The sequence below is a fragment of the Scheffersomyces coipomensis genome (assembly GCF_036884675.1).
Source record: "Scheffersomyces coipomensis strain NRRL Y-17651 chromosome Unknown DFJ63scaffold_2, whole genome shotgun sequence".
Lineage (NCBI taxonomy): Eukaryota > Fungi > Ascomycota > Pichiomycetes > Serinales > Debaryomycetaceae > Scheffersomyces > Scheffersomyces coipomensis.
The window spans coordinates 758,584-773,379 of record NW_027042893.1 but is presented as its reverse complement, the minus strand read 5'-3'; the positions used below and the strand labels follow the sequence as shown (position 1 = coordinate 773,379).

At 30.5% G+C, this 14,796-nt stretch overlaps 6 protein-coding genes across 6 annotated transcripts; 2 read left to right on the top strand and 4 right to left on the bottom strand. All coding sequences in view use genetic code 12, as the record gives it.

Annotated features, from left to right (window-relative positions):
- Positions 1 to 230: 230 nt before the first annotated feature.
- Positions 231 to 1,436, bottom strand: DFJ63DRAFT_311502 (uncharacterized protein; the record flags this gene model as incomplete). The annotated part of the gene is made up of 1 exon (XM_064905768.1): positions 231 to 1,436. The coding sequence occupies one exon, from the start codon at positions 1,434 to 1,436 to the stop codon at positions 231 to 233; it is 1,206 nt and encodes a 401-aa protein (XP_064763506.1).
- A 1,369-nt stretch (positions 1,437 to 2,805) lies between these two features.
- DFJ63DRAFT_311501 (uncharacterized protein) lies at positions 2,806 to 4,374 on the bottom strand (the record flags this gene model as incomplete). Its single annotated transcript, XM_064905767.1, has 1 exon — positions 2,806 to 4,374. The coding sequence occupies one exon, from the start codon at positions 4,372 to 4,374 to the stop codon at positions 2,806 to 2,808; it is 1,569 nt and encodes a 522-aa protein (XP_064763505.1).
- Positions 4,375 to 5,421: 1,047 nt separating this feature from the next.
- On the bottom strand, positions 5,422 to 6,867 carry BFR1 (Bfr1p; the record flags this gene model as incomplete). The annotated part of the gene is made up of 1 exon (XM_064907912.1): positions 5,422 to 6,867. The coding sequence occupies one exon, from the start codon at positions 6,865 to 6,867 to the stop codon at positions 5,422 to 5,424; it is 1,446 nt and encodes a 481-aa protein (XP_064763504.1).
- Positions 6,868 to 7,868: 1,001 nt separating this feature from the next.
- Positions 7,869 to 9,168, top strand: IDI1 (isopentenyl-diphosphate delta-isomerase). The gene has a single exon (XM_064909022.1). The coding sequence runs from the start codon at positions 8,079 to 8,081 to the stop codon at positions 8,949 to 8,951; it is 873 nt and encodes a 290-aa protein (XP_064763503.1). The 5' UTR covers positions 7,869 to 8,078; the 3' UTR covers positions 8,952 to 9,168.
- LAB5 (putative lipoate synthase) lies at positions 9,168 to 10,686 on the top strand. The gene has a single exon (XM_064909027.1). It carries the CDS (start codon positions 9,385 to 9,387, stop codon positions 10,579 to 10,581), a length of 1,197 nt encoding a protein of 398 aa, XP_064763502.1. The 5' UTR covers positions 9,168 to 9,384; the 3' UTR covers positions 10,582 to 10,686.
- Positions 10,687 to 10,791: 105 nt separating this feature from the next.
- On the bottom strand, positions 10,792 to 14,154 carry BEM3 (Bem3p; the record flags this gene model as incomplete). Its single annotated transcript, XM_064904745.1, has 2 exons — positions 10,792 to 13,010; positions 13,158 to 14,154. The coding sequence occupies 2 exons, from the start codon at positions 14,152 to 14,154 to the stop codon at positions 10,792 to 10,794; spliced, it is 3,216 nt and encodes a 1,071-aa protein (XP_064763501.1).
- Between the last annotated feature and the right edge of the window lie 642 nt (positions 14,155 to 14,796).

Below are 14,796 nucleotides of genomic sequence, written 5' to 3'. Positions count from 1 at the left end.
AGTTAGTCAAATTATGTCTATTTTTCTTATTCAGATTTGAGCATGCTTTAAAAAAACGATTGCAAAATTATAGTTTCCCAAAATAAGGACCACACAAAAGTCTTTTCGCTCCATAAATACTGAGTTTTACGCTTGATATTTGTTTGATAATATACATTTTACAGATAATAACTACAGTGGATTAGTTTAAATCAAGTATATGTTAATTGTTTATTTTCAGCGGCTTGATCCTAAAAATATCTTCCTTTCGTTTTGCGTATCCTGTTTAAGACCTTATGTCTAAGTATCATAGGGAAAAGATTTAAGTCAATTGAATCTCCTGTTAGAATAAACCGATACATATTTTCAGGTAAGTAAAATTCTGAAGGAATACTTCTTATTGCAGAATAAGAAAAGTCTAATTTACGTAAATTCATAGTATATTGCATGTTCTCCTCCTTAAACATTGCCATATCCAAACTCCTAATTATTGTATCACTTACATCTAAATATTTCAAATTTTTAGGTGGTAACCAATCGGATAACTCAGAATGACCCACCTTCTCCAATCTTAAATGTGTCAAATTAATTAATTGTTGCCAATGTTTATTTAAGAAAGCATTATTATATTCAAGCAAATTATCTTTACCACTTACAGGGCAATAATGCAAATGTGTCAATGAAGTCGGAAAAGTTTGCCATTTTAAAGTTTCAAAACATTTTGATATTTGCAATGTATCTAGCCTTGGAGAAAATTGAATTTCACAATCAGGGTAATCAAAGAAATTAACACCAGATATTTTCAAATGTTTTATTGATTCTGGAAACGAATAATGCCCTTGATCGTTAATCAAAGGATCAATCTTATTTGATTTTCCAGTTACGTTTAGATATACCAAATTTGGAGGTAAAATACCCAAACTGGCATACTTTTCGAATCCAGTTCCAATTAAAGCTAAGCTGGTTAAATAATTTGGCCACTGAGATAGTTTTACTAAATCAGCATCATTCATAGGCGTTCCTTCAATGTAAATCGTATCCATATTGGGTGGCCAAGAAAAACGATCTAACCCCCCTTTGAATCTACTGGAAATCATTTTAAAATGTTGTAGGGATTTGGGCAAATATTTGATTGATTTTAATTCTACCATTTCAAGTGATATATATGTTAGATTACTAAAATGATCTAAATGATTGTCAACTACCATTGAATTAAATATCATAGTAGAAATTTGTATCGGCAAACTTTCTATAACTTTATTTAAATTTCGAGGTTTACCCAATTTAATAGCAAATCGGTTTAAGTCATTTAAATCACTCTTATCACCAATATTAAAAGGAATATTAAGAAGCGTTTTACCTCTTACCATAAAATCGATTTCGAAGAATTTTAAATTAGGAAGTTGAATAATATTTCTGGGAATGCCTACTTTTAATATTGGATGTAAATCCATCATTATTGAAATTTTTATATCATTGATGGTAGTTAAGTATTGTGAATACTGGATTAAATAAGACTTTACCTGATGATAAGTTCCATAAATATGAATACAACGAGGATTGAAATGTAATGGCCAAGCTTTCAATTTTAGTTTAGGTCAACAAGCATACGTTCTTGGATAAGGCAGACCTAAATTGGATCCAATAATCGGTTTGGCATTTTTGAATTTTGTTATTTCAATGATTATATCATCCAAGATTTGATAATAAACTTGTTGATCAAACCCATTGGTATTCATTAAACATTCGATTAATGGAAGCGGAAGTGATTGAATGATATCGATTATGATATCATTGTGGAGTAGTCGAAAGTAATTTGTAAGAAATTGAGTATTGTAATCCATGTTCTTAGTTATATGATTATCAAAGTATTTTGTATAATAGTCGAAGAGTTTATATTCTAGTTAAGGTTCTATTATGCTTCGAAAATGATTGCAAAATTATACTTTCCCAAAATTATCGTCTCTCACAAAACCTTTCTTACTCTATGCTACATGTCAGAACATGCAGTTTTATGTGTCATTTGTGTCTTATTGTTACATGTATAGTATTTTCCTTGTTTTATTTTATTTTACGATTATAATTATGTAGTTATCTAGATATTTTCAAACCATTCATGTCCTATCTCAGCTTCAAATGTTTTGAATGTCTTGGTTACGATCTTATGTCTACAACTCTTTGGGAACAGGTTCAAATCAAGGTGAGTACCTGCTAGAATAAAATGAAGAAGTGAAAAATGGGAGGAGGATTTCTATTGACAAAGAATAAGATAAGATTATTAGTGTATGTTTATTAGATTCCTTGAATATGGCAATAAGCAATTTGGGTTGAATTCAAATCTAAGTATTTTATACTCTTAAGAAGAACCCAATTATTAATACCGGATTGATGTAATAATGTCTTAGTAGCTATGAGGTGTTTTAAATTAATGAGTTCTTTCTCCCAAAATGTCGAATCTTAGATCTGCCATCTTGTAATAGGCTTTACAAATAATCTATGCCATAGAGTACGTATATAGAAATCTATGTATAATATTCTGCTTAATGATAAAAGTCAGATTTAATGGACTTCAGAGTCATAAACCCAAGTTTCAATAAAATAGAAGAATTTGGGTTTTAAAAACTTACAGTTCAACAGCAACTTTTAAAAATTATTTAAGTCTAATTTTAGTTTTGAAAATATATATTGGCCCAGGGTATATTAGTTGAAATAAGTGACTGCTAGATTACTATTATAATTACGATGAGATATCTTTTGATTAGCTTTATTTACCTATTAAAATTGGTTTCATGTCTTCATTTCAAACCAATCATAATATATTGGGGATTAATCACTTACAATCTTATACCTACAACTTTTAGGGAAATCATTTAAATTAAGGCCCGTGCAAGCTAGAATAAACTGATGAAGATTTGCTGGTAAGTAAAAATTAGGAGAAATATTTTTATTTTTGATATAAGATAAAGCGAGATCAAGTATAATTAGACTATTCGTGTATTTTTTGTTCTCTTCTTTAAACAAGGCCACATCCAAACTATCGATTGATGCACTTTTTAGATCTAAATATTTCAAGCTTTTAGGTGGAAGCCAATTCATTAATCCTATTTTCCCACAACATCTTAATTTTAAATGGGTTAAATTTGTAAACTTTTGCCAATTCTTATTTAAGGAAGAATTATTATACACAAGAAAATCGTTATGATCAATACCATATTCCAATTCTAAATGTGTTAATGAAGTCGGTAAGAATTGCCATCTTAAAGATGATAAATATTCTGAAATTTGCAATCTATATAAATTTGCAGGAAATTGAATCTCAAAATTTGAATTATCAAAGAATTTAATACCAGATATCCTTAATATTTTTATTGATTCTGGAAATGAGAAATTATCTTGTTCATCAATTAAAATCATATTTCGTGTTGAAGTGAGATCTAGATATTCCAAATTTGGAGGTAGAATACCTAAACTACCATACCGTTCGAATCTGGTTCCTATCAAAGCTAAATTTTTCAATTTATTTGGCCAATGGGATAATCTCATTAAATGGGTATCACTCAATGGAGTTCTCTCTATGTGAATTGATTTCATATTCGGGGGCCAAGAATATTGATCCATTATGCCTGTAAAATCACACAGAAGTATCATCAAGTGTTCTAATGATTTTGGTAAATACTTCATAGATTTCAATTCTACCCTATTTAATGAAAGTGATATGAGATTAATCAAATGATCTAAATGATATTCAATCTTCATGTCCTCAAATTCTAAAGTCGAAGTAGACATTGGTGAATTCTCTATGACTTGATCTAAAGCTTGAGGTTTATTCAATATTTTGGCAAACCTTTTTAAATCATTCAAATCACTCTTACATCTAATATTAATAGGGATTCTAACTTTTTCTGCCTCTTTCCTAATCCAAATATCCAACAATGATAAATTAGGAAGTTGAATAATTTTTGAAGAAATACCACCTCTGAATAGTGGTTTTAAATCCTTAACTATTGAAATTTTTATATCTTCAATTTTGGATAAATATAGATAATGTTGCATTATATAACGCATAACTTTATAATGACTTCCTTGAATATGAATACACCGAGGCGTGAAATGTAATGGCAAAGTATCCAATCTTAAATTGGGGTCATAAGCATAAGTCGATGTTGGGTAAGGTTTACCTACCATTGATCCTAAGCTAGTAGGTTCACGAGTGTGGCCTGTAGGTATGTAGACAATGATATCTTTTAATATCTGGTAGTATACTTGTTGATCAAATACATCGGAATTCATTAATTCTTCGATTAATAAAAGAGGAAGTGATTGAATGATATCGATTACGATATCATTAGGGAGTAATGGGAAGTAGTTTGTAAGAAATTGAGTATTGTATTCCATCTTCTAGTTACATGCTAATCAAAGAACTATGCTAAACAAATCTAAGGGAAATTAATCAATTTATATGGTTTCATAGAATCGTGTTCAATCTTTATCATGCTTGGATATAAATTGCAAAATTATAATTTCCTAAAATGATATGCAAAAAATGGTTTTCTCCAGAGATACTGGAAACACAGATTTACGGGTAACGAGTATTGATCAACCACTTCAACTACAGTACATTAGTTTAGATTAAGTATGGTTTACCTAATGATGATCCATAACTAGGTTCAAAACTGCGATAGGGAGGGATGTAGATGATGATATCTTTCAAAATTCGTTGATGCACTTGTTGTTCGAATCCATTGGTATTCATCAAACATTCGTTTAAGGGAAATGGGAGGGATTGGATGATTTCCACTATGATGTCATCAGGGAGTGATCGAAAGTGATCTTTAAGGAATTGAGTATCGTAATCCACGGTTGTTATCTATCTGATGTTGTGATAGTAAAATATGTGTTGAATTTTATTTTCTACGCTTAAAATTGCCGTAATCAATCTGTTGTAATTGACTACTAAACACTCTGGAAAAATTGATTTGTTTTGATCCTCTCTGAGAAATTTTCAACTCTTTAATAACCACGTCTACCCGGTGATCAACTATATTCATTCTAGTTTAAAAGGGGTTAAGATTAAATTTCAATAAATTCATCGATAAGTGCTCATACTGCCGAAAAACGACTGCAAAAAAAAGCATCTCGCAGCAACAAGAATTCGAACAATGGACAAAATTTTATATAATGCAATATATGTATATTAAGGATAAGAATTTTTTTAATAAGTAAGTCTTTTTTAAAATAATATAAGATAATAATAAGATAGATAAAATAAAGATAAAATAAAGTTATAAAAAGGTAAAATTTTTAGTAAGGATAGGGTAAGGTAAGGTAGGTAGGTTGTAGCAAACTATTTACGAATGGAATTAATTAAAATCATGATGAGGGTGATTTTATAAGTGGGATGGATAGTTATTAACACGTACGAAAAAAATGAACTAGACGAGACTAATCTTCAGTTTCAACTGGAGTTTCTTCAGCAACTGCTTCGACTTCTTCTTCCTTTGATTCTTCAACAGGTTCAGTTTCAGTCTTGGTTGCAGCTTCTTCGGCATCTTCCTTTTCAGCTTCAGCTTCTAATTTAGCAATTCTAGCTTGAGCCTTTTCAATATTAAGTTTAGTTTGTTCATCTTGTTTGGCAGATAAAGCAGTAAGGGTTTCCTTTAAGATGGTTATAGTTTGAGGAACATCATCTTCTTTAGTTGGGAAAGGAATTGATAAATCACTTAAAGCCACAATGATTTCTGGATCAACAGTAAATTTCTTTTGAGATTTCTTTTTTGAACCAGTACCACCAATTTTCTTAGCTCCTTTAAAGAAATCTTCTCTATCTTTCTTTAAAACAACCATATCAGCTGGCATTTCAATAGTTCTAGTAGTAGCTGAAGTAGTAGATAAATTATCAGTTTTAGTAGTGGTAGCAGATGGTTTAGTATAAGAAGGATCGAAATGAGATAATAAATTATGAATTGAATTAATTTCAGTTTGGAAAGCAGGAATTGAAGCTTCCGATAATTGTTTATCAGCTTCTTCTTTTAATCTTGATTGTCTTTCTTGTTGATATTTTAATTTATTTTCTTCTTCTCTCTTTTTCTTTTCATCAGCTACATTTTTTTTAAATTTAGCAAAATCTTCATCAAAGGCAGTTCTTAAAGATCTAATTTGATCATATTTTTCATCTTTTTGTTTTCTAATATCATTTCTCTTTTTAATAAGATCATTCTTTTTAGCAAACACTGATTTATTAGCATTATTAATAGCATCTAATTCAGCTTGAATTTGATCATATTGAGTAGCTAATTCTTTTGGTTGACCAATTGAATTTAATTTTTTTTTTAAATCTTGAATTTTTTCTTTATCTAAATCAATTAAAGCTTGAATTTTTTCAATTTGACCAAAATCTTTTTTTAATTTTCTTAATGAAGACATTTCTTTAACAAATCTTCTTTCATCAGCTAATTTTAAATCTCCATTACCAATTAATTTATCTAAATAAGCAATTCTTTTATCAATTTCATCGACCGATTTAAATTGATTTTTTGAAGTTTGTAATTGAATTTCAGTAATTTTCTTTTTTAATTGAGTATCAATATTTTTAATTTGATCATTAATTAAATTTCTTTCATTTTTAATGGTTGATTGTTTTGAAACTAAAGTTTTCAATTGAGATTGTAAATCATTTCTTTTTTCATTAGTTGATGAATCAATTTGAGATTTATTAATTTGAGCATTTAATTCATCATTACTAAGATCTAATTTTTTAATTTCATTTCTAATGGAATCAATTTGAGATTTCAAAGCTTTATCATCAGGACGTTTAAAGAACTTACCAGTGAAGCCAGAGTTGGCATTAGTGGTTGATGATGATCCGTTAGATTTAGTGGAAGTAGACATATTGTATAATAAGTTGTCAAGGAATCAATGGAGGTAGGGAAGCAGCACGAAAGAGAAAAGGGTAATGTGAAAGTAGTGGTGATTTAAGCCCTCAAGTTTAACCTAGTAGTTGAATGGAATGAATGAGAGTGGTTGATTTGATTGATCAGTTAGATGCCTGACTGATGGATGGATGGATGGATGGATGAGATGAGATGAATCAGATGATACTACACAGTGATGATGTGATGGTGTAAGAAGAAAGATGATGATATTCGTTGAAATGCTGTAAATTAAATTAAATTAAATTTGTACACCTCACTCACTCACTCACCGCCAAAACTTTGAAAAATTTCTGATCGTCGTTCGTTGAAAAAAAAAAAAAAATTTATCTGTCTGTCTGTGTTAACTATGAGAATAATTAACTATGTAACAGTGAGGTGTCATATCTGTAACTGTCGTGTACTATGATCAATAATTATTTATTAAGACTGCAAATTATCAATCAGTCAGTATAATACTTATATATTGATATGAGATGATATAATACAGGTATGTTACAATGGTATGAAATATTCAACTTATAATAAGATTAACTAATAAGATATATAGTAACAAGAGTTGATCAAGTACTAACTGTATGACCTCATAACTAATTAACTAAATAATATACTTGTTTAATTATATTTAATTCATGCCTTAGACTAATTAGTTATAGTTACCCCCTTTAATTAACATATCAATAACTCCTCGTCATAATAATATAATCAAACCTTAGTAACTTAAATCTCAACCGTTTATACCATTAGTAGTATATCTGATTGATAGATATGAGCTCATGTGATGGTAATGTACTGCATATAAACAATAGATTCTGATTTCATTTAATTTGGTAGCACCAGAGAAAAAATGTCTCTGTATCAAATGTCGCTATAGTTGTCGTATAAATTGTCGTTTATAAATAAAAACGCGACAAAATTTTAATCAAAACAAAAAAAAAAAAAAAAAATTTCTTTTTTAAAATAAAGCATACCAAAATTTTAAAACGTCAATTTCAATTCAATTCAACTCAACCAACCCATCATCAAGGGTCAACTATTCCTATCCCAGTTGAACCAAATCTATTCAATCATATCTCATCTTATCATAGACATTCAGTCGTGACTTTTCACTTTTTTACTCCTTCCTCACTCACTCACTCATTTCATTCGTTCATTCGTTAGTTAGTTCATATGACTGCATCAGAATACGCCAACTTAGTTGCAAGTCTTACCGATAAAGATATCTTAAATAAATGGCCTGAAATCACTCCTTTAAAGAAAATATCAGGTATTCCAACCTCCAACTCCGACATTAAAGACAATGCTGATTCATCCCTTTTTGAAGGTCATGATGAAGAACAAATCAAATTAATGGAAGAATTATGTATTGTCTTAGACAATAATGATAAACCTTTAGGAGCAGGGACCAAGAAATTATGTCATATTATGGATAATATAAATCAAGGTTTATTACATCGTGCATTCTCTGTGTTTTTATTTAATGAAAATAATGAATTATTATTACAACAAAGAGCTGATGAAAAAATTACTTTCCCTGGTATGTGGACTAATACATGTTGTTCTCATCCTTTATGTGTACCAAAGGAATTAGGTATTTCATCTAATTCAGATGATTTAAATCAATTACATAATGCCATTGAAGGGGTTAAAAACGCTGCTCAAAGAAAATTAGATCATGAATTAGGTATACCTTATAATGATTCTCCATTAGAAAATTTCCAATTCTTAACTAGAATTCATTATAAAGCAGGTAATGCTGGGGTTACTAATAATTCAGAATCAGATTCAAAATGGGGTGAACATGAAATTGATTATATTTTAATCTTAAAAACGGCCAATGATATCACTATTAATCCAAATCTTAATGAAGTATCTCATCAAAAATTCGTTTCTAAACATGAATTAAAACAAATGTTTGAAGATGAAAAATTAATCTTTACTCCATGGTTTAAATTAATCTGTAATTCATTCTTATTTAAATGGTGGGATAACTTGGATAATTTATCCCAATTTAAAGATGATAAAATTCATCGTTTACTCTAGTTTAGTTAAGACTCTCCTTCCTTATATTCATCCATACACTTTTCCAATTGTATTAATTTCTAGTTTTATTCATTCTATATACGTACAATAATAATAATAACACATTAATAATCCAACATTTTTAAATGGTTATAGTTATGATCTCCTTAACTTTAACTCCTCTCCTCATACTGATCCCGGAGGTGTAAATTCGAAGTCAAAAAAAAAGTAAACTTCAGAGGAGTCGAAAATCGGTCACATGATCAAAATATTCTGAGCTGAGTTAAATTTTTCTCTTTACAAATCAAACTTAGATTCCCACCATTGCCAGATAGCTGTATAACTTAGTTCAATTATCCATCTAGATCATTCATTTATTGGTGGATTCAATTGAAATAGTTATTCTTCATCCAAACACACGTCAATCACATATAAAACACCCGCGATTCCAATCATGATAAGAAGTATACTGCATCAACATCACCACCAATTATTCAAATCACTTACACAATCAACCACAGTATCATTCCGTACATTGGCTACTTCAGCAGATACAACTAAAGTAAAACCAAGGAGGAAAAGTACGAAATTCACCGATGCATTGAATAAAGGTCCTTCATTTGATGATTTCGTCAGTGGAGATGCAGCTGAGAAATTAAAACTTATTGATCCTTTGGAATTAGCTAGAAAAGATCCTGATCAAAGATTACCAAGTTGGTTGAAAGTGCCTATTCCTAAGGGGAAAAGTTTTAATAATGTCAAGAAAGATGTCAGAGAATTGAAATTATCCACTGTTTGTGAAGAAGCTAAATGTCCTAATATTGGTGAATGTTGGGGTGGGAAAAAATCAGAAGCAACCGCTACTATCATGCTTTTAGGTGATACTTGTACTAGAGGATGTAGATTCTGTTCTGTTAAAACAGATAGAAACCCAGCTAAGCCTGATCCAATGGAACCAGAAAACACTGCTGAAGCTATTAGTAGATGGGGATTAGGTTATGTGGTGTTGACTACTGTTGATAGAGATGATTTAATCGATGGTGGTGCTAATCATTTAGCTGAAACTGTGATGAAAATAAAACAAAAAGCACCTCAAATCTTAGTTGAAGTATTAAGTGGTGATTTCAGAGGGGATTTAGATATGGCTTCTTTATTAGCTAAATCTGGATTAGATGTTTATGCTCATAATCTTGAAACCGTGGAAGATTTAACTCCATATGTCAGAGATAGAAGAGCAACTTATCGTCAATCATTATCAGTATTGGAAGCTGCCAAAAAGACAAAACCAACCCTTATAACCAAAACTTCCTTAATGCTTGGACTTGGAGAAACTGATACTCAAATCTTACAAACTTTAACTGATTTAAGAGAAATCGGTACAGATGTAGTAACATTCGGTCAATATATGAGACCAACAAAGAGACATATGAAAGTAGTGGAATACATCACTCCTGATAAATTCGATTATTGGAGAGATAAAGCTCTAGAAATGGGATTCCTTTATGTGGCAAGTGGTCCATTAGTAAGAAGTTCATATAAAGCCGGTGAAGCATTCATTGAAAATGTGATTAGAAAGAGAAGACATAATGTAGGTGAAGCTCCAAGATTGAATCAATCAATTAATCCAAGCATATATAAACAAAATGAATAGACTCTGGATAAAAGTTCTTTTGCATTTTATTTAGATTGTACATAAATACTAATAATAATAATAATAATAAACGGAAATTTTTAATATGATTGATAATACAGATTGTTTATTAATGAAATAAAATAAAGTTTTTTGACAAATACAGATAAAGAATAAAATATAACCTATAAATCGTAAGAGTATTTGGTCGTGTGGTTGTGTGGGGGATGATTAAAAGTTCGGAATATGAATATCTAACACTTCTCTCTTTTCATTTGCTAATGGACTTCCATTTTCAAAAATACATTCGAAATCTTCTAAAAATACTCGTAAGACTTCCACTGATATATTCAAGGTAGGTGAAAAAACAATACAAACATTTCTTAAATTCATTCTATTGTTTTGATTTTGAGCAATGATTTGAGTTAAGAATTTAAATATCACATATGATATATCATAATGAATTTCATCCACATTTGAAAGATCATTAAAATAATCTCGGAATACATTGGCTAAGGATGTAGGTGGTAAAGTTTGATTCTGTAATATCACATTATGAAGATGGTTATAATTCTTTAATCCTAAGATTGGTGTAGGTAATTCTCGAAGATAAGTTTTAAAAAGTCCTGCCACGGTATTTATATCAGGATGTAATTCAGAATCAGAAAGATCAACATCATATTGATGATTAAATTGATCTTTTAATTGTCGAATAGCAGTAGCTGATCCACTTAATCGGAAAATACCTTCTTCATAAATAGCTCCAGTTCGAGTTAAATAATCCAAACATCTATATATAATACTTGGAACACTCTTACTTAAATAAATATGATTAGAAACATTATAGGCATCTTCAAGTTCTCTACCGAAAATCGATTTAGCTAATCCATTTTCTAATTGCATTTCATTTAAATATTGTGCAAAGGCTGATGTTGAATGAGTCATATTAGTATTGGAAGGTATAGGAGCAGCAATACTTGATGTATCAACTTCATCCAATATATTCTCAGTAGATAATTGAGATGAATTCTTTTTCCCGAATTGAAATATACTTCTCATTTTATGTTTCTTAGCATCTTTAATTTCTTTATCCTCTAGTGATGTACTAGTAGTATATGAAGCTTGATCGTTTGAATATTTACTATTCAGAGAATATGATCCATTGGTATATTTTCTTGAACTAACTTCAAGTTCATCAGGATATCTTGATCCAAGCGTATCGACAAAATCTTCTGATTCAGTAGAAATATTGGCAGTATCATTGATACCATTAACATCACTAAATTCAACTAAGGCTGCTACCCATGCATCACGTTCAGTATCATCTTCACAACAGAAGAAATACTTAGGTAAGGATGAAGATAATTTCGATGATTTTTGTTGTTCAATAATTAAAAATCCATGTCTATAACCTTTATCTTCTGCCACTGAATCTTGAGATTGAGTACCGATTTGAGCTCCTTTTAATTTAACTTGTTCAACTAATGGTCCACCTGGGAATTCATAAATTTCTAAAGCTGGACCATCAACTTGACACCATCTAATTTTCCATGAACTTCCTAATCCTTTATAACGACGAACTAAATAACCTTCCTTTCTTGCTCCACTCTTATAATCATCCAATGGTGATATTATATCAAGTGAGATATACTTACAGATTCTATAAATAATCAGTTGAGGAATATGAGGCATATGGAATATCGATTTGAAATAGCCTTGTAATGCCACTCTTCTTTGATCGATCTTACTAGGTGCAGTTGCAAGGAATACTGATTTATCAGGTAAAGTAGGTAATCCAAAATATTGAACCACTGGTCTTATTTCATTATCAAATGCCACTAACTGTGAATAAGTCTTTCTAATTCTCCACATTTCTTGACCTGATTCTTTATCATTAATAGAGATTGTCACATTTGGATCATCGGTTTTCTTTTGAGTAGGGACAGAAATCGTACTGGCCACAATCAAATTTATGACTCCAAATTCTTCAGGTTTAATAACTAATTTAGCATCATCTTCATGTTTTGGCGTACCCAATACATTAAAACTTGATCCTGGAGTTTGAGCTGAGAATTTACTTTGAGAATCAAATTCAGTAGTTAATGGAGTTCTTAATACATCATTATTATCCATTCTATGGGAACTTAATTGTCCTGGACTCTTTTGAGAATGAGTGAATGAACCTTGTACAGGAGATGAAATAAAACTACGACTATCAACATCCAAGGCAGGATTCGGTATATCATTCAATTTCATATTGAATTTACCAGCTGATATCACATCAGGAGTAGTAGGTGCTCTCTTTAAACTACTAACTTCACTGCCACCATTGAACTGAGTAGTAGATTGAGATACTGGTGAGAATTTATAATTACTTGGATTAGGACTAGTACCACTTTGAGTTGCCAATACTGTATTTAATTCAAATGCAGCAGGTGATTTCAAACCAACTGGTTCTGGTTCATATGATACTGTTTGTGGTTGGGGTAAATTGGATTGAGATGAAAATGTTTGTGATGGTATAGAACCATATGATGGATTTGAATTTGGAGTTGGATTTTGAATATAAGTTTGATCGGGAGAATTTAAGCCGGTACGGGAAGTTTGATTTTGTAAAGTAGGAGGTAATTTTATTTTTGATTTATAAGAACTACTAAGTCCAGTATTGCCTTTAGGATGTGAATATGGTGATTGATTAATATCAATGGGGTTGGAAAGACTATTATTATTACTGTTACTATTGTTACTATTATTGATCGTTATAGGAGTTAATGAACTATGATTACTTGTAGGTGTTGTAGATGATGATGACTGACCATTTAAAGGAGGTCTAGCAGTTGATGATACATTACTGTTTGATGTATTGAGGTGTAAACTTGGTGTAATTGAATTGTCTTTTTTAAAGTCTTGAATGTTATTATTAGTAGTATTACCATTTAGGATGATAGTCTTATCATCTAAATTCTTACCAAATGAAGTTGAAGATGATAAATTACTTATGTTTGATGATGAATTGGGTACACTTAATGAAGGTGACGTATTTGAATCAGTTGTATCTGGAATAGATTTTTCATTTGAATTACGTCTTCTTCGTGATGATCTTGATGGGATTTCCGTTGGTTCAATGATTGGTATTTCTTCAGTAGGAGTTAATGGAAGTGGAGATCTACTAATGGTTCTATCTACATTATTGGAAGTATTGATTAATTTAAGTGATGTAGATGAAGGAGTGATAGCTTTAACTGTCTCTATAGTTATTGGTTTAACTTCTGGAGTTTCATCACGAGACGATTTTGCTGTATCAAAAGATGAAGTACTATGATTATTATGACTTATATGAGGTAAAAGATAGTTTAATTTCGAAGCTTCTGTTAATTCAGATATTTTTTTATCTTTATTAATTAATATCGCCTGTAATTCTCTATTTTCAAATAACAATTGTTCTATGAATTCAGAATCTGTTAATTCAGATCTATCGAATTTAGGATGTGATGGAGGTAAGTTTTGAGGGGGATTTCGCTTACGAGCATTAGTTGATGTACTTGTAGTTGTATTTGTAGTTATACTCGTTGGTATGGTTTGATGAGAAGCCATGGTAGCTTCAGTCATATTGAAAGTAATCTATTACGGTTTAGATCACAATAAGATTAATGACGATGATATAGGACACGCCAAGGATGATAATATTTAAGTTGGAGAGTTGAAAGGAATGTAATAATGGTGATTCAAATTAGACGATACTCGTATAAAATTATTTGGTATAGGCAGCAGGTGACGCCTTTACTTCATGAACACCAGATAAGAATTGATGGAATGTGCTGCTACTATGATCTGATACCAGAGATGACGACGAAGGATGAATGATTGATGATAGTTGGTCTAAACCTAATTGATCAAAGGATTGGTTGCCATTTACTATTATTGATGGAATTGACTTTATTGTGAATATTGAAAATCCTGTTTCGTGTTTGAAGTAATGTCGTATTTATTTTTTTGAGAGTAAATGTCGTACGGTTATAGTTGATAGGGCTGACACAGACCCATTATATAATATGCTACCATTCCAGATGAGGTAATTAAAAGTGGGCTTGTTTAACTATAGTTCGTAGATCATGTCTATAATGATCCTCATTCCAATCACAAGACTTCTTCTCTTTATAATCTTCTCTTGCTTGTTCCCATACGTGGTACCTACTTTAACTTATAACAGGTTTAATTTCCTAATTAGTAAAAACG